This window comes from Triturus cristatus, chromosome 6, assembly GCF_964204655.1.
Source record: "Triturus cristatus chromosome 6, aTriCri1.1, whole genome shotgun sequence".
Lineage (NCBI taxonomy): Eukaryota > Metazoa > Chordata > Amphibia > Caudata > Salamandridae > Triturus > Triturus cristatus.
The window spans coordinates 35,267,570-35,290,782 of record NC_140589.1 but is presented as its reverse complement, the minus strand read 5'-3'; the positions used below and the strand labels follow the sequence as shown (position 1 = coordinate 35,290,782).

Sequence of the window (23,213 nt, the reverse complement as noted above, 5' to 3'; positions counted from 1 at the left end):
GGGTGGGAGACCGTATCGAATGCTGCGGACAGGTCGAGGAGGACCAGCATGGCCTCCTCGCCCCTGTCCACGCATTCCCGAATGGTTTCGGATACTTCCAACAATGCCGTCTCAGTGCTGAATCCAGCTCTGAATCCGGATTGTGATTCGTGCAGTAGAGAGTGGTTTTCCAAATATTCCGTGAGTTGCAGCTGCACGGCTTTTTCCAGGACTATGGCGGGTTTAGGGAGAAGGGAGATGGGGCGATAGTTAGCAAAAACAGTGGGATCTGCATCCGCTTTTTTTAGTATGGGAATCACCAAGGCCTCCTTCCAGGTGGTAGGGAAGAAGCCATGGTGGAGGGAGGAATTCCAGATGGAAAGGAAGGAGCAGGCCAGCGAAGGCGCCAGTTCTCCCATGAGTTTCGCAGGGACAGGATCGGAGGGGGCGCCGGATTTGCAATGGGTGAGTAACCTAATAGCATCATCCCGGTTGAGTTTATTAAAAGAGAGAAAGGACGGAGAGTCTGGGGGACTAGTGGGGGAAGGCAGGGGGGCTGGCCCTATGGGAAAGGAGACACAAAGTTTATTTATCTTTTCGAGGAAGTAGTCTGAAAGTCCCTCGCATAGAGCCTGACTCGCGGTGTTCTGAGGAGCCCTGGCCGGAGGATTAATAAAGTCTTTAACAATGTTAAAAAGGGTTTTAGATGAGTTTTTGGCCTTGGTAATTTGAGAGGAAAAGTGATCTTTCATAGCGATTTTTTTTAGTTTGAGGAATTTTTTCAGGGCAGATCTGTATAAAAGTTTGGCTTCAGGGTCGTAGTTTAGTCTCCACTTGCGTTCGAGAGCTTTACATCTGCTTTTCTCCTCACGGAGGGGGGTAGAAAACCAGGGAGCGGAGGGTCGCGATCTGGCGGAGGTGATGATTTTCTGAGGAGCAATGGAGTCAATCGCATTGACGACAGCAGCATTCAGCCTAGAGACATTTTCATCTATATCAGAGGGGAGGTACTCCGTCTGAAAGTGGAACACCGGGTCCAAGGTGGCACATGTAACCTTGTGCCACTTTCTTCCCAACTCCTTCCTAGGGGCCAGGGGGGCAGTTTTTCGTCCGAGAGCAAGAGAGAAGGGGATGAGGTAATGGTCAGTCCAGGTGAGAGGGAGGGGTGGGAGGACAGTAATATTCGAGAAATTGGCGAATATGAGGTCCAAGGTGTGACCAGCCACATGAGTGGGACCTACGACTAATTGTTTGAGATTTAGGCTTTCCATAGTTTCCAACTACATCTTTATCACCCGTGTGTGCTATGAGATGCTTGTACAGCATCAATGGCTGCTTCTGCAAATTTGCATGAAAAGTTGCTGAAAACTGCATTTTTTTTATCTCAAAGATGACCAGCCTTTGATGCACCCCAAGAAAATGCTGAAGCGGTTAAATGCCTGCCTCGAGGCCACGCCCCGAGCGGGCCCTCAAGGCCCTACCCACTTTTGTGTAACTTTACTACTTTTTGAATGCGCAATGGTAAAGGTAGACCAAAAGTCTAACTTTACTACTTTCAGTTATTCACAAAGATAGGTTACTACGAATAAAGTTGAACTTTGGTCTAAGTTTACCTTTGTGAATACCGAAAAGCTGTAAAGTTACACAAAGGTGTAAGTTTGCCTTTGTCAATCGGACCCTGAATTTGGGGAGTACCTCTGTACCAGCACTTCTTATTCCCATTTAAAGCACTGACCAGACTGGTCGCAAAGAAGCAATGCCAGGCTTGCAACCATCCCCTAAAGCCTGTTACCAGAGCCGTCACACTTGACCGGTTATCAGAGCCGGTCACCAGATCCGTACCCTAGGCCTATTACCGGAGCTGTCCCCCTAGCCCGGTTACCAGAGCAATCCACCTAGCTCGGTTATCAGAGCTGTCCCCCTATGTCGGTTACCAGAACTGTCCCCCTAGCCTGGTCACCAGAGCCTACCCCTAGGCCTGTTACAGGAGCCGTCCCCCTAGCCCGGTTACCACAGCCATCCCCCTAGCCTGGTCACCAGAGCCATCCCCCTAGGCCAGTAATCAGGGCCCTCCCCCTAGCCTGGTCACCAGAGCCGCCCCCCTAGGCCAGTTACCGGAGCCGCCCCTCTAGGCCGGTTACCGGAGCCGGCCCTTAGGCCTGTTACCAGAGCCGTCCCCCTAGGCGGATTACCAGAGCCGTCCACCTAGGTGGGTTTCCAGAGCCGTCCCCCTAGGTGGGTTACCAGAGCCGTCCCCCTAGGCTGGTTACCAGAGCCGTCCCTAGACCGGTTACCAGTGCCATCCCCTAGGCCAGTTACCAGAGCCGTTCCCCTATGCCAGTTACCGGAGCCATCCCTCTAGGCCGGTTAACAGAGCCGTCCCCCTATGCTGGTTACCAGAGCCGTTCCCCTAGGCCGGTTACCAGAGCCATCCCCTAGGCCGGTTACCAGAGCCGTCCCCCTAGGCTGGTTACCAGAGCCATCCCCTAGGCCGGTTACCAGAGCCGCACCCTAGGTGGGTTAACAGAGCCGGTGCCCTACGCCGGTTACCAGAGCCATCCCCTAGGCCGGTTACCAGAGCCGTCCCCTAGGCCAGTTCCTGGAGCCATCACCCTAGGCCGCTTACCAGAGCCATCCCTCTATGCCGGTTACCAAAATCACCGCCCTAGGCCAGTTATCAGAGCTGTCCGCTAGGCCGGTTCCTAGAGCCATCCCTCTAGGCCAGTTACCAGAGCCAACCCCTAGGCTAGTTACCAGAGCCCTCCCCCTAGGCCGGTTCCCAGAGCCGTCCCCTAGGCAAGTTACCAGGCCCGTCCCTAGGCCGGTTCCCAGAGCCATTCCTAAGCCGGTTCCCAGAGCCGTCCCCTAGGCAGGTTACCAGAGCCGTCCCCTAGGCAGGTTACCAGAGCCGTCCCCTAGGCAGGTTACCAGAGCCGATCCCTAGGCCGGTTAACAGAGCCGACCCTAGTCTAGTTACCACAGCCGTCCCCATGGCCTGTTACCAGAGCCGTCCCCTAGGCCTGTTACCGGAGCAATTTTCTAGGCCTGTTACCAGAGTCATCCCCCCAGGCCGGTTACCAGAGCTGCCACCCTAGACTGGTTAGCAGAGCCGTCCCCCTTGGCCGGTTAGCATAGCCGTCCCCCTAAGCCGGTTACCAGAGCCGTCCCCCTAGGCCGGTTTCCAGAGCCATCCCCTAGGCCGGTTACCAGAGCCGTCCCCCTAGGCCAGTTATCAGAGCCGTCCCCCTAGGCCGGTTATCAGAGCCGTCCCCTTAGGCCAGTTATCAGAGCCGTCCCCCTAGGCCGGTTATCAGAGCCGTCCCCCTAGGCCGGTTACCAGAGCCGTCCACTAGGCCTCTTACCAGAGCCGTCCCCATGGCCAGTTACCAGAGCCGTCCCTCTAAGCCGGTTCCCAGAGCCGTCCCCTAGGCTGGTTACCAGAGCCATCCCCTAAGCTGGTTTGCAGAGCCAACACCCTAGGCCGGTTACCAGAGCCGCCCCCATGCCGTTTACCAAAGCCGTCACCCTAGGCCAGTTACCGGAGCCCTCCCCTAGGCTGGTTACTGGAACCCTCCCCTAGGTGGGTTACCAGAGCCGTCCCCATAGGCGGGTTACCAGAGCCGTCCCCTAGGCAGGTTACCAAAGCCATCCCCCTAGGCCGGTTACCAGAGCCGTCCCTAGATCGGTTACCTGAGCAGCCCCTAGACCGGTAACCAGAGCCGTCCCCTAGGCCGGTTACCAGAGCCGTTACCCTACACCGGTTTCCAGAGCCATCCCCCTAGGCCGGTTACCAGAGCCATCTCCTAGGCCGGTTCCCAGAGCCATCACCCTAGGCCGGTTACCAGAGCCGTCCTTCTATGCCGGTTACCAGAACCGTCCCCCTAGGCCAGTTATCAGAGCTGTCTGCTGGGCCAGTTTCCAGAGCCATCCCCCTAGGCCAGTTTCCAGAGCCATCCCCCTAGGCCAGTTACCAGAGCCACCCCCTAGGCAGGTTACCAGAGCCGTCCCTTAGGCAGGTTACCAGAGGCGTCCCCTAGGCGGGTAACCAGAGCCGTAAATGCGCAAAAAGGTATCCCCCAATTAATTTTAGGGCTAATTGGAGGGGAAAATGATAAATACATATAAAGAGACCTCTTATCTGACCTTTCCAATCTCACATTGGTAATTACTCACAAATAGACATTCCCCATAGACAAAATTACATTACAAAACCAGATTTCTTTTTGGTCATTTAACAAAACATTTATATTTTTTTAATATTAGATGTATATCATTTTTATGTATTTTCATAAAAGTATTTACACAGAGACTAATTCAAACGGACAATTGGATTAAGAAACAAAAGAATTGACTCTGCTTCTTAGTTTAGAAAAACAATTTTGAAAAGCTCAGTTTTGACAAAATCAATTTTAAAATACCCCCATAGACAACACCGTCATCCCTTCATTCTCACCTATAATTCTACTCATACATACCATCAATCAAACCACATAAAAAAATACAATAAAAAACACATCTATAGTGGGATCTTACTAGCAAATTTTAGCCCATAGATTTACGGATCTAAAATGAACATTCAAAGAAAATTCTTATTCAATGTGTTGGCAATTAGTTCTTCAGTAGGACTCCCAGATGTGTGATCACTGGTCTACGCACGTTTCGGAGACAAATGCAGATTGGTTTCTCCTTCTTCAGGACCAAAAGTATATATTTCTTTATCATCTGTATAGCAACCTGGGGGTTCTATATATAGTGTGTAACGTAGGATTCTCTCTGGCTCAAAAGAGAAGTATTCCGTTTTCTAGATAGGTGTAATCCAGTAGAATTTCTGTTAAAAGATGTGTTTCCTCTATTTAATTTGTCTATTGAGGGAGCGATGTATCTCATATGATTAGCATCCAGTCTTTTACTGTTTTAAAGTTATTATATATACTCCCTGTCTGCGAGGATGTTATGGTTCCATCTATATAGATGGAACAGATAATTCCACAAGATATATGGGTAAGACTATTGTATTCTCCTATCGAGGGTCCTATTTATTAAAATTTCGGTTCACAAAAGTTCATTCCGGTTTCTTTCAAGGGTAACACCATCAAAGTCACACCAGTTCAAAGGGGTTACCAAAGCCGTCCCATAGGCAGGTTACCAGAGCCATCTCCTAGACAGGTTACCAGAGCCGTCCCTAGGCCGGTTACCAGAGCCGTCCCCCTAGGCTGGTTACCAGAGCCGTCCCCCTAAACAGGCTACCAGAGCCTTCCCCGTGGACTATTACCAGAGATGTCCCCTAGGCCTGTTACCAGAGTCATCCCCCCAGGCTGGTTACTAGAGCCGTCACTCTTGGCCAGTTACCAGAGCCGGCCCCCTAGGCTGATTACCAGAGCCGGCCCCCTAGGCCGATTACCAGAGCCGTCCCTAGGCCGGTTACCAGAGCCGTCCCTAGACCGGTTACCAGAGCTGTCCCCCTGGCTGGTTACCAGAGCCGTTCCCCTAGGCAGGTTACCAGAGCCGTCCCCTAGGCCGGTTACCAGAGCCGCCCATAGGCTGGTTACCAGAGCCGCCTCTAGGCCAGTTACCAGAGCTGTCCCCATGGCCGGTTACCAGAGCCGTCCCCATGGCCGGTTACCAGAGCCTCCCCATGGCCGGTTACCAGAGCCGTCCCCATGGCCGGTTACCAGAGTCGCCCCTAGGCCGGTTACCAGAGCCGTCCCCCTGGCCGGTTACCAGAGTCGCCCCTAGGCCGGTTACCAGAGCCGTCCCCATGGCCTGTTACCAGAGCCGCCCCTAGGCCGGTTACCAGAGCCGTCCCCATGGCTGGTTACCAGAGCCGTCCCCGTGGCAGGTTACCAGAGACGTCCCCATGGCCGGTTACCAGAGCCGCCCCTAGGCTGGTTACCAGAGCCGTCCCCATGGCCTGTTACCAGAGCCGCCCCTAGGCCGGTTACCAGAGCCGTCCCCATGGCCGGTTACCAGAGCCGCCCCTAGGCTAGTTACCAGAGCCGTCCCCATGGCCTGTTACCAGAGCCGTCCCCATGGCCGGTTACCAGAGCCGCCCCTAGGCCGGTTACCAGAGCCGTCCCCATGGCCAGTTACCAGAGCCGTCCCCGTGGCAGGTTACCAGAGACGTCCCCATGGCCGGTTACCAGAGCCGCCCCTAGGCTGGTTACCAGAGCCGTCCCCATGGCCAGTTACCAGAGCCGTCCCCGTGGCAGGTTACCAGAGCCGTCCCCATGGCCGGTTACCAGAGCCGTCCCCGTGGCAGGTTACCAGAGCCGTCCCCATGGCCAGTTACCAGAGCCGCCCCTAGGCCGGTTACCAGAGACGTCCCCATGGCCGGTTACCAGAGCCGCCCCTAGGCTGGTTACCAGAGCCGTCCCCATGGCCTGTTACCAGAGCCGCCCCTAGGCCGGTTACCAGAGCCGTCCCCATGGCCGGTTACCAGAGCCGCCCCTAGGCTGGTTACCAGAGCCGTCCCCATGGCCGGTTACCAGAGCCGCCCCTAGGCCGGTTCCTAGTCTCCAGGCTGCGTGTACCTTCTTAACCTCCAGGCGTCTGCACCCAGCCCTGCGGCCTGGGAGGGGATTTCCACAGCCTGGACTCCAACCTTCACTCAGCTTCCTGTCACTACTTCCGTTTTTGTTATCGAGGTTTATGTTTCTAAACCAGGCCCCTCCCCCCGGCACACACTGTCACCAGCACAGCCTGGCCTTACAGACTTCCCAGGGGACATAGGTAACAATGTTATGCGTCCTGTGGCATCCGCATTGAAGTGCATAAAAAGTATGGAAACTGTGACCCCGGGGCAGTGGGGGAGGGGTCAACATGTTTAGGGTCAGGGCCAGAGACGTGGCGAACAGTAACAAAATATTCTGCAACTATTTTTATTGGCCTTTCACCTTCAGGTAAATGCATATAAAAATAAAACACACACCGTAAACAAAAGTGTAATGCAAGTTAATATCATCTGTTGGAAATGCACCCTATCACATTATGAAAGTTCAGCTGTTTAATGTGATCACTGCGGGGTGTCTGTCTTTTTCACCAGACAGTCGCAGAATTAACTCCTGCTCGCTGCAGGGGGGAATAGTGACCTGTGTATTTATAGTGCTAGGAAGTCCCATCCTGCTACAGAAAGCACTGTGAATACGCAACTCATTGTCAAAGCGTTTCTCAGGCAGCCTCTAGGTTTGCTGATTAACTAACTGCCCTCATGGACATGTCTTCCGGGTTCCAGGCACCCTGGCGACGAGGCTTGCCGTCCTTTAGCTGACTGTCCTTCCATGTCTTCACGCTACAGCCCAGTCTGGTGGGTCAGTGAACTAATGCGTCCACTGCAGGGGGCTGTGTTCAACCTGGGGGTCACAGGTTCAAGCCCTGGCGGGTACACTCAGCCATTCATCATTCTGAGGTCGATAAAATGAGTACCATTGAGTTGGATAACAATAATAATCTGTTATTCAGCGCCAGGATACTCTTGGGTGAACAACATATGTTATTATGTCACGGTACAAGAGAGGCCTTCCCTGACCTTTCAGTGAGAGGCACCTCACTGAAACAAACAAAAATCAGAGTGCAGACGGGGCAGTGCTCCAATCTGTGAGATTTCTAAATGTATGTGTGGGGGGAATGGACTGTATATATGGAGTCCAAACAACGCATAATATTTGGGTGTAAAGAGGGCGGTATGAATGTTATATAAACGACTCACAATATTTGTTTGCACATTATACCAGTATGTGTGAAACCTACCATCAGTGGCGTAACGAAACTTGAGGGGGCTTCCCTGCAAGATACATGGAGGCCCCGCCCCCCACTTCAGAATCAATCGGGAGCTCTCAGGCCAGGGTGCTGTACTGAGGGAGCCCCCTGCAGCTTGGGCCACCCCACACCGCCGTAGCCTAAGTGACACCACAGCCTACCATAAAGGGACCCGCAGGGCTGTTCATAGGTACCAGGGGACTGTGCGTCTGTCTCTCGTACGTCATCATCCGCCACACTGTCACACGCTGTGTCCCATAACACAATAACCGCACCTCGGTGGTCATCACACACGCCATGGAAACACTTCCCGCATAGGATCAAAACAAAAGCATCCTTCCAACCGCGCACTCTACACTGTGCAGCATGCTACTTATGTAGCCTAGCGCTTCAACACCCCACATTAGGGTCGTAAGCTCTATTCAATTCAAAAGACCTTTATTCGGGTTTCATAAAATCCATAAAAGTACAACAAAAACAATTCATTTACACAATAGTACAATCCATAAAAACACCACAATCTAGACAATTCATTTTCAGAAATGCAACTCTCTTAAGACAATTTTCAGGGATTTTCCATCATTTTGCGTGCACGTACTATTAATCTCAGAAAAGTGCTAGTGCGGAAGATTAATTTATCTGTGTCCAGGGAGAATAATAATGAACAGGATTCCCCCAAGGAAAGGGGTCTTAATTTTCTAAAATAGGGAGTTAAAAACCAATTAATATATTTTAAATAAAATTTACAGAAGAATAGGAAGTGGATATCATTCTGTTTGCTAGTGCCGTCACATGGGCATGGGTTATATTGCACTGTATGATGATACCCCAGGGGGAAAGCCAACAAGAATTTTACAGAACCTGCCCTTAAACGAAAGAGCAAGGATCGTTCCCAGTTAGACATGGGGAGAGTGAGGTAGGGTGGTAGTGGATACCTACACAAATCATTCCCCATGTATGTGATGACAGAAGATTTGAGTGACTCCCTCCCCATTCTTTCTGAGTTAAAAAGTGCATAAAGTGCTTGTTTGACCACAACCTTATCTTTAGCCTCGATTCTAGTTGGTTCTGAAAAAAGATCGCCTTTATCCACGGCGCACAATGTATTAGAGACTTCAGCTAACCAAGGTATTAGCATGCCGTGGTCACATTTTAGGCAATCTTTTATAATGCTTTTTGTTAAGATCGCTGAATTATTTATCCAGATCCTAATCCAGAATAGGGCTGGTCTAGCTCTAATAAAGTCACAGACATAGGGGAGATTTAATTCTTTTTGACAAATGAATTCAGAAGCGGAGAAAGGTGCGCCCAATATTTTCCTGCAAAAACGATTTTCCTCACGCTGAATCCCTGGATTTCTCCCCGAACCCCAGACCTCAGCCCCATACGTGGCTACAGGAATGCACTGTAATTTAAAAAAAATTTAAATAGCTCTGGTGGCACCTATTTTCTTCGGGCGTGGGAGGCTCAATATAAAATTGGTGGGTCGTAAGCTCTATATAAATGCTGAAATACACTACAGTACGGAAGTGTAGAATTGGTTGCACGGGCAGCATATGAAGGGTGGGTGACCCGCAACACGACCTTGCTACAGATGACTGCATAAGATTGTGAATGTCCTAGTTAGAATATGCTCACAACTTAACAATAGACATATCAAGGACAACCCTCGGAAACGTTGAAGAAGTAGGAATGTGTAAGTTATTAACTCCTCGACATGAAGACATACATACTTTTTTTTAATTTATTTTTTAGAGTTTTATATGGCATGAACTAGACCCCAAGATATCGGGTGTCAGGGTGCTGTACATAGCACGGGTTACGTTACATAAGGACACATTAATTTTTGTTAGGCACAGGGAGATTCGGTGATTTGCCCAGAATCACAGGAAGTTAAGCGTCATTGCCGAGACTCGACCCGGCTCCCCAGCTTTGACGTGGACCGCTCTAGCCATAATGCTACATCCTCGCCCCAAGGTATACTTGCCAACAGACCTGATTCAGACGGCAGACTCCTGATATTTTATGCAAAAATTGCGTTATTTTGGCTGAAACTGCCTCTGCTTCTTTAGCAATCAATGGGGAATACATGCTCCTGATCACATTTGTTTAAATCTCCCACTTTCCTCTCCTAAAATGTTGGCCTGTATGGATATAGCACATAGAATGCTATTCATTAACAAGCTGATCAGACAGAGATACTGGCGGTGATGACTGGTTTTTATGTTCCATAACTTTACAGGAAGTACAGCGCAGGCAGGGAACTCACATGACTACACTTTCCCCGGATTCATATGAACTGTTTATGGATCATGCAGGCCATTTAGAAAACTAGGAACAGACCATTTAAATAAAGTAAGAAAGGGGCTTGGAGACTAATGCCGGCACACAAATGATCCTCCCAAGATGGCCGCTCGCAGATGAAAGTCAGCGGTCCAGTGTCATCAAACCGATTGACGCATCAAAGGGATTCTTCCGCGCAGCAGCATCTTCCCGCTTTCCCTGAGAGATAACACGGAGAACGGGGCTTTAAGTGGGCGGGTGCGCTCCGGTACAGTGTACCTGCACTTCTTTAATCTGAAAGGGGGAGTACCTGCACTTTTCAGCACTTTTAAAGTATATTTAATATGGGAGTACCTGCACAAGTTTATAAATACTTCTGTGCACACAGGGGCACCTAGGTCTGGTCGGGACTTTTCTTCTATACGAAGATTGTCCGGCGTTGCTGTGCTGGGATCAGAGGCCACAACTCCCACAATGCACTAGTTCAGTGTTTCCCAAACTGGGGGTCAGGTCAGGACCGCAAGAGTCAGAGCAATAAATAAAAATGCCTTTAAATTCAATGTGTAACTTGTCACATTTACTGGAAGACAGAGGTTTAAAATGTCTGGCTGCTTCTTCTTTGAACATGGGGATTGGTGTTTACTTTTCTTTCTCCGACTCCAAAGCGAGAGGAGGGTGTGAAGTGAATTAAGTAACAATGTTAGATGTAGTTTAAGCACCTGTAAATGACTGTACACATTCAGCAGTAAGGAAAGAAAAATGGAAGACATTTTTTGTAATTTTGAAATGTGCTGGAAACAAAGTTTTTAACCGGGTCAAACCTAATCAAGACACTTTGCTCGTTGGTGCACAAATTATAAATATTCAAAGAAACCCGATTTCCGCTCATTATCATTTCTGTGCACTATAGTCTGACCAGTAAAACTGAGCAAATGTAACGACCATTGCATTGGAAAATATGGCGTCTGTAACGACAGCGCGCTACCACGATGCTTCAATTACGCTCAAAAATCGCCCGCCTCATGTTCATTCAAGGTAGGTGGGCCGTGAAAGTTTGTTGTTCTAAAAAGTGGGCGTGGTTCTAAAAAGTCTGGTAACCACTGCACTAGTTAGTTAATGAAAATCAGAGGTGGGAGTCCTGTTTCCCCGATGACGAGACACCCCGAGTACAGTGCTTTAAATGGGCCGGTACTGTCCGGTACGGAGTACTGGCACTTTTTTATTTTGAGGAGGAGAGTACCGGCACTTCTCAAGAAAAATGCAATACCTTTAATTGGAGAGTACCAGCACTTCTCAAAAACAAGCAGGTACTCTGCTACAGAGTATGTGCACTTTTATTTTTCCATTTCAAGCACTGCCTGAGTATCCGTAGGCGCTGGGACCCCGTACGGGAATCCTGATTCCATGTCAATGGAGACAACATTTTCCAGGTTTACATATGCTGGTTGATGGATTGATTAGCTAGCTCCACGAACCCCCCCCAAAGGCGCACCAAAGACCTGAAATGTGATATTTATCGTGCCACTCACGTGAGACTAGATTGAGTTAGCTCGTGCTTGTAGAAGGTGGCAAGCAGGGCATGCCTCTAGGCCTTGCTGCAGAGTTTCTTTTGGCAATGGTTGTCCGGCTGCTGTAAGGAATCAGCAGCTGGAGCTCTCAGTGGTGATGGTGAGGGGGGGGGGGGGGGCTGTTGCATAACCTGGAACTGGTCTTATACCTTCACTTTTTAGACACACCCTATCAGAGATACATATTATTAGCTTCCAGGACCTTACATTGGGTTTAGAGCCTGCCCATTGCTTACCATTGGCTAACTTTATTGTCACTCTCATTGCTTGCTTCTCATTTGATGGCTATTCTTGTCCATCTTTTGTTCGCCCCTCCTCCGGAGCACAGTAGCGGCTGCTACTGGATTCGGGTAGTGGGGCAGGGGGAAGGGGTGAGACGGGGGACAACGACAAAGAAAAAGAAAAAAACATTTACCTGAAACGCTCAGCCGCCGCCTCTCCCTTCGTTTTCTGTCCTCTTCCTTCTTCCTGCAGCAGCAGGAAGCACCCGGCTCCCAGGTTCCCCTGAGCCAATCATAACGTTGCAATGCAGCATTGTGATTGGTCTAAGCGCCGTGGATCGGCACTTAGATAGGAATGGGAGGCTTTGCATGTTCCTCAAAAAGCTGCGTAATGCAGCCTGGTGGCGAAGATACAATGTGCGCATTACTCTTTGGCCACCTGAGAGGGCCAGTCAAGCAGTCATGCCCACTCAAGGAGTGCAAAGCACTCCTCACCCTTGCTTTGCCCAGCTCTGCCCCGTGAGCCGCTGACGGCAAAAGAAAACTAAAATGAGAATAACGATAGTTATTATCATTTTAGTTTTCCTTTTGTTCTGTGGGGCGGCGCTCCTCCGCCATAGTGGAGGAGCCACCACTGCTGGAGCATGTACTTTTTTCCTTCCACGGCTCACTTTTAGGGAACTACTTTTCTCTTTATGCCTAAACACTCCATCAGAGAGCATGTGTTTTCCAGATGCCTTGCTTGTGCGCTTTTGTCCTCCTCCCAACGCTCTGTGCTGCTCTCTCTTTTCTGTGTGTTGCTCAGTGCTCACCCCGCTTGCTCTCCGTGTTGATCTCTCATCGAATGCTTCTCTCTCTCCCTGTGCTATCTGCTGCTCTTTCTGCCATGTGCTTCTCTGTCCCCAGCCTCTCCGTATAGCTGACCGTTTTCTCTGCATCCCCCTGTTTCTTTTTTTGATAGCTTGTGTTGCCCAAAAAACAAAAACAAAAATAACCATTTCACCTGTTTAGCCTATTTGGCTTTGCCAATGCTTGTTTATTCTAGGAAGATGGGCCAGCGAAGGCGATTCACCAGTAGTGTGGATGCTCATAAACCTAGGAGCACGTGGTCATGAGATCTGGCGAAGAGGCGGTTTGGATGCAACCGTCATATTTTTGTGAATAACCAGGGCCAGTTCGCAGCCCGGGTCGCCACTGTAGTAACACGGCATGAAGACGGAGCCATCTTTAGTGTAAAGTTGTTGAACATCCTGCAGAATGAATCTATCCCTCTATGGGGGTACCTTGACCCTAGCAGTAAAGCTATTTTAGGCCGTTTGATGAAGCCTGGCGCCCTCTAGTGGTCATGTGTGGTGCCTACAGAGCCCACAGTGGAAGGGAAGCCTTGGGTGAAAGTTGCAAGCCCTACTTTCAGTGCTCCATGATTGTAATAAATCCCCGGCGAGTACTCACGTGTCTCCATCCTCGGAGATGTAGGCCAGGGCCTGCCAGGGGTCCTGGGTCGGTTCAGAATCTGGTTCTGGAGCCGATGTCTTCCCTCCGGGATTCTCACCTGCACACCCCACCAGCAGGGAGTCTGTGATGGAGGACGACCCGTAGGCAGAGTCCACCCTCTCCTGTTCCAGGCCCTCGACCCTCTTTTCCCCGGGGGCCCCATCCTCCCTCTCAGAGGGGGCCCCTCGCTGGGAGGGTCCAGAGCCCACCGACGGGCTGGAGGGCAGGGAGTGTGTGGGGGAGGTCACCGAGACCAGCACACCCGAGTCATATGGCCCGTCCTCGGGGTCAAAGGGCAGCTCGTTCTTTTGGCCCTTCTTCAGGGGACCCGGGACCGACATACTGGACTAGAGGCTCGTGGGTCAGGTGGGGCTGCAGACAGAAAGATAAGGTGTCAATGGAAGGAGAGCTCCCAGGTGTGAGACTCCATGAAAGTCAATGGGACCATTGAGGGTGGCCAGGAGTGAGGCAATGGTACGATGCGTGACAATGTCACCCAGTGCGTGACACCCTGCTCCAAGAAGTGACACACACACAACGAGCCTGACTGTTCCCAAAAAGAATCAGACTCCCACCCTGGGGAGTGTGCATCAGTGTGTGGGATTCGTTCCAGTCAGTGAGACCCTCATCAAATGAGTGACACCCTGCTCCAGGAAACGAAACTAGCATCCAGTGAAACTTAAACACAATGCATCCCACGGTTCCAAAAAGAGTGAGACGCGCTTCCAGTGATGGAGTGTGATCCCGTGTGTGAGACTCTTCCGATGAGTGACACTCTTCCAGTGAGTGAGATGCGCTTCCAGTGAAGGAGTGTGATCCAGTCAGTGAGACTATACTCCAGCGTGAGACTCTCCCGATGACTGAGACTCTTCCTATGAGTGAGACTCACTTCCAGTGAGTGAGATGCGCTTCCAGTGTGTGAGAATCGCTTCCAGTGAGTGAGACGATGCTTCAGCGTGTGAGACTCACTTCCAATGAGTGAGACTCGCTACCAGTGAGTGAGATGCGCTTCCGGTGAGTGAGACTAGGCTCCAGTGAGTTAGATGCGCTTCTAGTGAGTGATACTCAGTTCCAGTGAGTGAGACTCGGTTCCAGTGAGTGAGATGCGCTTCTAGTGAGTGATACTCAGTTCCAGTGAGTGAGACTAGGCTCCAGTGAGTTGGATGAGCTTCTAGTGAGTGAGACTCGGTTCCAGTGAGTGAGATGCGCTTCTAGTGAGTGATACTCGGCTCCAGTGAGTGAGACTCGGTTCCAGTGAGTGAGACTAGGCTCCAGTGAGTGAGACTAGGCTCCAGTGAGTTGGATGCGCTTCTAGTGAGTGATAGTCGGTTCCAGTGAGTGAAACTTGACGCTTCGATCAGTAACAGGAGCCAGGCACCTGCCAGTGGGTTACACAAGTCCTAGAAGGGGAGCACACACCAGGCGAAGCAGCAGAAAATCCCAAGTTGTGCAAGAAGAAAACACGGCAGCCAAAACAGGCTTCACAGGGCGGCTCCGGGCACCTCCCTGGCACGCAGCTCGGTGGGTTAATGCACCCCGTGCAGAGATCTCGGGGCAGCTACCATGAGAGGTTGCAAACCAATGAAGACAGCTCGGATGCACCCTCTGAGGTTTGTGTGCACGTGCAGCAAGGGGTCTAGGTAAGATAGCTCGGTGGGTTAATGCTTCAGCTTCCGCGGAGCTCGTGTGCATGAAGCAGAGCGGCGGTTCCAACCCCAGTGAAACAGCTCAATGTTTTAAAGACCTCTGTGCAGAGATGCAGATGCGACAGTCAGGGATCGGGTCCCTAATCGAGTGAGACTGCTCAGATGAGTCATGCACCTGCTGCAGAGCGTGCATGTGACCAGCAGTATGAAGGTTCCAGTCCCAGAAAGGCAGCTCAACGGGTCCACGCGCCCTCTCCAGAGACCTAGCCACTGGGTGCAATGCACGTGGGATAGCTCAGTGTGTTAGTGCAGCTTCTGCAGAGCGTGAGGTTCCCAGTAAAACAACTCAATAAACAATATACTAAATATATAGATCCGGAAACCTGCAATATAACACGGCTCTTGGGGTTCGTGCTCCTGCTGCGGAGATCCGCCTAACAATCCGAGGCCGAGACTTTCACAGCCAAAGATGGCTCAGTGAGCTGGTGTCCGAGGGCGAGTGTGTCAATCAAGTGCCACTCACAGGCATGCAGATCGAGGCGCTACCCGAAAGTCCTCTGAAACCAGCAGTTGCTCCGCTGGCTGGTGCGCCTGCTGCAGAGGTCCTTGGTCAGGGTGATCGTCACAGGCGCCGCTCCGCCTTTTATCCGGGTCGCTTGGTAGGAGAAATCCAGCTGCAGACCCTGTGCAGCGCCGGGTGGTCGGCACTAGGCGCTAGAGCGACGGCTCAAGATGCAGTCTGGCCACCCTGCTCTCTGAAGGCACAGTGAGGACAGGCTGTCTCTGCTGCCAGGGTGAGTCACACCGAGCTGCCCCTCCCGTGCCCGCCCCCTGGCTGCACTGCCCCACCTGCTCTGCAGAGGGAAGTCCCTGCCCCCCAGGCAGGGAATCCCCGGAGCCGGGAGGCGGGGCCTGCAGCAGGGACAGTCACAGGCCCTGCTGTCCAAGGTCAGGCATAGGCCTCGCCCCTCCCTCGGGGGGCGGGGCTAGAGAGTTCGAAACTCGGTGCCTTATTTACCATGAATCTCCCATAGACAGAATGTGTTCTTTGACACACCCAGGGCCGGCTTCTGCATTTTTTGTGTGTTTTTTTTGTGCATATTTATATAGCGCGAACTCGACCCGAAGGTATTGGAGCGCTTTACATGAGCACCGTATTTACGTTACACATTCGTGTAATTACGCATTGGTGGCGCCCGGTGCGAAAGCCTTTGTTGGGCCCCCAGGACCTCCTCCACAGATGCCCTCACTGCCACCAAACAACAGTGCCCCTCACCCTTCCATGGCCTATCTTTCACATTTATTTCATTTATAGCACCACTCTCATCCTAATGTAGGCTGTCAGAGTGCTTAACACCACACACATGCTATGCAGAGACAGTCAATCATACAAGTTAGTAAATCAATGTATAGGATATGTTACATTAGACAAAAAGGCCTACAAGGTGTGCCCCCCTGCTGCGGGGCAGTGTATTATAAGAGTGCTTCATCTGGAGAAACACAGACTCAGGCTTTAAAACACAATTCAGTGGCCGGTGCTATCTATACTGATGAGAATGTTTCACTACCCAAAGGAACCCTTTTTAACAAACTTAGATTAACAAAAGTTGGAGGAAACAAGTTCTAATCCTTTGCCTTGCAGTTTGCCTGTAGCTCTTAGAAGGATTGTAATGCACGAAAGCAAGTAGCAAAAAGATGTCTATGTCAAAAGCAGTAACCCCCTGAGCTTTCTGCAAAGAATACACATGTATGACCTTGGTGTTTGTGCAGGGTTTAGTTGTGTCTCCCCAGTGTTCCTTAAATTTGCCAGTCCGGCCCCAACAATTCAAACATTCCCGCTTAGCACTCATCCACACTAAACTCTGAGCCCAAAGGCTGTTCCAGTCCGCATCTTTCTTTTAACACGTGCATGCTGGAACTGGTAGTTTTAGTTCACTTCCACTGAACAAACTGGACTGATGCACCATAAAACTCTAGTTTGTTGGAACATGGAGCACGTGCCTGATAAACATGTTGAGGACCCCTGCCAGCCAATGATTGGTGGATGCTATGGTATTTTACAAGCACCCATAAAGTGTGGCACAAATAGACAAACAAAACAATCATTTGAGAGGAAGTTTGGACATAAAAAAAACACAAGAGCCTAGAGTAAAATACTGCTTTGGGGAGCGGGCGATTACTTTTGTTGCACAGCATGTAAATGCCACCGGTGCCAAGCAGAAGCCCGTGCCAGGGGCGTAACACAGGCCCCCGCAGCCCCTGCGGTGCGGGGGGATGGGGGCTGTAGTATTCGGCACGCGCGAAGCTTTCTAGCCTTCCGCGCTGCCGAGGTGCGCTAGCGCTGACGCGTGACATCAGACGCTAGCTCGTTAAATAAAGAGGCGTGGCCTCGGCGAGTCCGTCGGAGCCGCGTGTGTGTTAACCAAAGATCGGCTCCCGTGTCTTATTCAGCGCCTATGCGCAGCCATGCTAATTAGGCCCTTTAAGACTTCACACTGGCGACGAGGGTCTATTGAGCCCTGATGTGCTGTTTTATGCCCCACAGTGTCCATTTTGGCCACCCATGTGTCCTGAGCCTGTGTGTGCAGGCCCCCTCCCGGTGACCCGGCTGAGCCTGCTGTGAGGCCTGGTGAGGAACACTGCAAGTGCCCTGGAGGCCCACCCAGCCATCGACGGCGACGCTGTGTGCGCCCTGGTGCCCCAATCCACAGCCGGTAAGGGGTATGTCTCCCCCAGGTGGTGCCGCACCTGCCCCACGAGGTGCCTGACGCCGACCGCGCCCTCCTACGGTTCAGGCCTACGCCGGGTGTGCTCACCTCAACCCAGAAGCGCCTAAGGGGTCCCGCGGATGACGTCTGGAGGTAGGCGCGCCCGCCGCTTGGTGTAGAAGCGCGAGGGGAGTCTACGCGCAACGCCCGGAGGGGGTGCACGCCTGGTGGCGTCGACGCAGAGGAGAGGAAGCCAGCTTCCACCGCGTGCTGCGCACGTGCCAAGATGGCGTCGATTCCCGCCATTGAGCCGTTTGCCGTTGACGGTGCCCCGTCATCCCTTGCACCGCGCTGGAGGGATTGGACAGACCGCCTACAAATTTACTTCGAAGGGGCTGGCATCGTGAGGGAAAGGCGCAGAGCGTTGCTGCTCCACCTGGGAGGCAAAGACATCCACCGCATCTACAAAACTCTTGTGGAAGCCACGCCGAAAACGTACCACACACTGCTGAACGCGCTCAACGCCCACTTCGAGCCCATGGTGAACAGAGACTATGAAAGGTTCATCTTCCGTTAGGCCAAACAAGAGGCGGATGAGTCCCTGGATGCGTTCCATGGCAGGCTGAAGGAGTTAGCCAGCACGTGTGGGTTCCGCGACGAACAAGAGGAGATCCGAGGGCAGATTATACAGGGTTGTTACTCGTCTAAGCTTCGTGTCACGGTCCTCCAGGAAGAAGGAAAGCCCCTGGCGGACATCCTCACTCTCGGACGGTCGAAGGAGCTATCGCAAGTGAGAACCTCGCATATGGAGGCAGCCCTACATCGCCCTGTCAAGACGGAGCAAGTGCAAGTGGCGGAAGCGGTGAACGTAGTGCGGCCAAAAGGAAGGCAAGCCGGAGGGAAACGGCAGCCGGAGGTAAAGAAGAAAGACTGTGGGTACTGTGGCGGCCAACCCCACCGCATGCAAGACTGCCCGGCCAGAGGGAAAAAGTACGGCGCCTGCGGGTGGATGAACCACTTTGCGGCGGTGTGCCGGTCCACCAGAGTCAAGAAGGAGGCGGCCCATGCGGTACGCGAAGAAGCAGACAGTGAAGACATGGACGACGACACCGAAGAGTACCCAGTCCATTACGTGTTTGCAATCCATCAACCACAGAAGAAGAAGCGCAGACTTCCGAAATTTCGCATCCTAGTACAACAACAAGAGGTAAAGGCGACAATTGACACTGGGGCCTCCATCGAGCTGATGGCCGCCAATGTCTACCACCAACTGCGGGTCAAACCCCCGCTGAGAGAGGCGAAGATTCGGGTGTTCGCATATGGCCAGAAGACGCCCATTCCCCTCATCGGGTGCTTCAAAACAGAGCTACAACATGGTGAGAGGAGCATCAACACCACCGTCTATGTCACGGGAGAGGGCAGCGGGATGCTGCTGAGCGGGCAGTCGGCCGAAGAATTGAGACTGATCTCGTTTGCCATGGCAGTCCTGGAGGAAGAACTGGATACCATCATGGAAGAGTTTGGAGAAGTCTTTAACGGCATCGGGTGCCGGAAAGGAAAGGAAGTATCCTTACACCTCGACCCATCGGTCCAACCAGTGGCGTTGAGGCACCGGAGAATTGCTTTCCACCTGCGGCAGAAGGTTGAGGAGGAGCTGGAGGCCCTGGAGAGACAAGGCATCATCGAAAAGGTCAGTGGGCCAACCCCGTGGGTATCCCCGATCGTCATCGCCAGGAAGCCGAAGCAGCCAGGACAAGTCCGCATCTGTGTGGACATGCGCCTCCCTAACGCCGCGGTCAAAAGAGAGCGACACCTGACGCCCACCATTGATGACATCCTGGGGGAGCTGAACGGGGCCAGGTGGTTTTCGAAGATGGACCTACGGTCAGGCTACCACCAGCTACCACTTCATCCGGACTCGAGGTACATCACCACATTTTCCACCCATGTGGGCCTCAGACGGTATCGGCGCCTGAACTTCGGCATCTCAAGTGCCGCCGAGGTATTCCAAAATACCATCAGAGAAGTGCTCAGTGGGCTCCCCGGCGTGCTCAATGTGAGCGACGACCTGCTCATATACGCGTCAACCATAGAGGAACACCACCAGCGGTTGAGAGGGGTCCTCAAGAGGATTCAGGAGTCAGGCTTGACCCTGCACCGGGAGAAGTGTCAGTTCCTGCAGAACAAGATCAGTTTCTTTGGGTACACCTTCTCGGACCAAGGGGTGGCCCCAGACCCAGACAAGGTGAAGGATGTCCAAGATGCCCCAGCTCCGACGAACATCTCGGAGGCCCGGAGTTTCCTGGGCATGGTCAACTTCTGCGGCCGCTTCATTCCGGACCTCTCCAACCTCACCAAACCCCTCAGGGAGCTGACCAAGTCGTCCACCACGTGGCAGTGGGGCCCGGAACAGGAACAGGCGTTCCAAGCAACGAAGGCGGCCCTGTCCGCGGACACTACCCTCTCATACTTCGACTCGGCAAAGCCCACCAACGTGGCGGTCGACGCGAGCCCGTTTGGGCTGGGAGCGGTCCTGACACAACTCCAGGACAACGAGGAGTGGGCACCCATCGCCTACGCCAGCCGGTCCCTGACCGAAACAGAGCAGCGGTACTCGCAAATCGAGAGAGAAGCCAACGCCATCCACTGGGCATGCCGGCATTTTCACGTGTACGTGTATGGACATCACTTCACGGTGACAACCGATCACAAGCCACTCATTCCTCTATTCCAAGGGTCGTCCTCGAAGCCGCCACCCCGGATTGAAAAATGGATACTCCAACTACAAGGGTACGACTACCGGGTGGAGTACAAACTAGGGGCCACGAACCCGGCGGACTATCTGTCACGGCACCAGCGGAAAGCCACAACAGAAGAGAAGGAGGAGGCCGAGGACACAGAGGAGTACGTCCGGTATGTGACAGAGCGGTCACGACCCCTCCCAATGAGCCTGGCCGCAATAATAGAGGCCTCAGAAGGTGATGAATGCGTGAGAGCAGCAGCGGAGGCTGTCAGGTCGGGAGACTGGAGGACAATCCAAGCCTCGCTCAACAGAAGGACGCCCCAAGCCAAGCTGACACTGTAATCATTCTTGAAAGTAAAAAGTGAGCTGTCCGTTGACGCCCAAGGATGTCTTCTGCGGGGTCCAAGACTAGTCATGCCGGCCAGCCTCGCTCAACAGGTGGTGGACCTCGCCCACAGGGGACATCAAGGAATGGTAAAGACAAAGGGCAGGCTCCGAGCCAAAGTATGGTTCCCAGGCATGGACGCGATGGTGGAACAGACGGTGAGAACCTGCACGTGGTGCCAAGCCGCAGGACAGCCGGAACGCCCTCACCCGGTGGCGACCGAAGACAATCCTCTGCAACCATGGGAGTGCGTGAGTGCCGACTTCGGACATCTCCCCGATGGACGGTACGCGCTGGTCATTATCGATGACTTCACCAAATACCCAGAGGTCGAGATTGTGGGGAGCCAGACAGCCATTGAAGTGATCGCGAAGTTCAAAAAAACCATCGCCACTCATGGCATATTCGGGGTGGTCAAGACCGACAATGGACCGCCTTTCCAAGGGCAGGAGTTCGCAGAGTATCTCAAGAGCTGGGGGATCCATCACCGCAAAATAACACCACGGTGGCCCCAAGCCAATGGAGAGGTGGAGAGGTTTATGAGGACACTCAACAAAACCATTCGCATCGCCATGGCTGACGGATCTCCACTGGAGAGAGCGATCTACAGTTTTCTGTGGGAATACCGGCTGACCCCCATGTCACAACCGAGGCAGCGCCAGGAACAGCCACCATGGGGAGAATCGTAAGTCACACGATCCCACACCACCCTACATGGGTTCCGGCACAAGCCACCAACGAAAAGACTTTAGCCAATCGGATGCGCTCGAACGACCACGCCAGCCGGCGAAGGGGAGCTAAGGAGTCCACGATACAACAGCAAGATCGAGTGCACGTGAAGGACTGCTACCCAGGCAGCAAGTTCAGACTTCCTTTCGAACCACAACCATGGGTTGTCACTCGCCGGACAGGCACGATGGTGACCGCTCAAAGAGGTGCTGAAACGGTCACGCGAGATGTGTCCTTCTTCCCAAAAGTCCACCCAGGAACACCCTCCCGCCCCGGGGCCGAGCCCGAGGGGCCGGATCCCGACCAGCCAAGCGGAGATCAGGAGGTGGAGGACGGTCGGAGCGAGAATGGTGGTTCCCAGTCCCCCCCAGCCACCCCGGGGGGCAATCCGCCTGGCAGCTCCCCAGCCCGGGTAGAGCCGAACACCCCAAGGTGCAGAACCCCCGAGGTGGCCCTTGCCAGAGGCGGCCCGTCCCGCTACAACCTGAGGAAGAACCCGGCACCGTCATCCCAGCTGGCGGACTATATGGTGTAACCTGTAAGGACTGGCAGACTGGTAACAGACTCATCGTTGGTTTTATGTTTTGCTTAATGTTTTATAAAGGTTGGAAGGAGTGTAGTGTCCGGCGCGTGCGAGGCGTTCTAGACTTCCGCGCTGCCGGGGTGCGCTAGCGCGGACGCGTGACGTCAGACGCTAGCTCGTTAAATAAAGAGGCGTGGCCTCGGCGAGTCAGTCGGAGCCGCATGTGTGTTAACCAAAGATCGGCTCCCGTGTCTTATTCAGCGCCTATGCGCAGCCATGCTAATTAGGCCCTTTAAGACTTCACACTGGCGACGAGGGTCTATTGAGCCCTGATGTGCTGTTTTATGCCCCACAGTGTCCATTTTGGCCACCCATGTGTCCTGAGCCTGTGTGTGCAGGCCCCCTCCCGGTGACCCGGCTGAGCCTGCTGTGAGGCCTGGTGAGGAACACTGCAAGTGCCCTGGAGGCCCACCCAGCCATCGACGGCGCAGCCATGCTAATTAGGCCCTTTAAGACTTCGCAGGGGCAAGCTCCAGGGGGGCCCTGCACTCTGGCCACAGAGCTCCTGATTGAGCCTGGAGGGGGGCCCTCTTCATAACGTGCAGGGAGGCCCCCTCAATTTTCGTCACGCCAGTGGCCCATGCTTACCTGCGAGTTTCGAAGCTCCGGCAGCAGCTCTACTCTTTTGCACCCTGGCAGAATGAAGTAAGTTCCAGGTACGAAGGTAGCACGGAAACCGACCCACCAGTGACGAATAACTCCCGAAAGCCCCTTGGGTCGTAAAGCGGAAAGCAGCAGGCCAGCTCTGCACGCTGCACCATTTCCCAGCACGCAGCATGAAAGTTAACTTAAGGAACTGGGGAATTTTGGGGGCCAGTGAACGGTGGGCAGGAATTATGGGTAAACAAAGCTTCCCACAATTCCCTTGTTAGCTGCATATTTCGCATGCCCTTGCCCCTCCCAGCACTGGCGATTCACCTCAGCAGCAGCACCAGGCCAGCACTCACTGAATTTACAGTGGGCAGAGACACCTGGGGAGGAGGGGGGGCGGGGGGGAAAGTATCATCCCAAATGTGACAAACCGGCAAAGACACTTTTCAATGTACAAATGGGAAAATGCGGCCCATTGGAGTGGGAATAAGCAAAGCCCAATCAGGCAACACTGTTCGTGCACGCACT

The 23,213-nt window shown here is 52.9% G+C and overlaps 1 protein-coding gene across 1 annotated transcript in view; it reads right to left on the bottom strand.

Annotated features, from left to right (window-relative positions):
* NFKBIE (NFKB inhibitor epsilon) overlaps positions 1 to 15,840 on the bottom strand; it is a 297,463-nt gene extending 281,623 nt beyond the window's left edge. The window contains exon 1 of the mRNA XM_085610189.1: positions 13,259 to 15,840. Within this exon, the coding sequence (XP_085466315.1) occupies positions 13,259 to 13,641 (383 nt within the window). The 5' untranslated portion in view covers positions 13,642 to 15,840. The remainder of the gene's footprint in view (positions 1 to 13,258) is intronic.
* Positions 15,841 to 23,213: the final 7,373 nt, after the last annotated feature.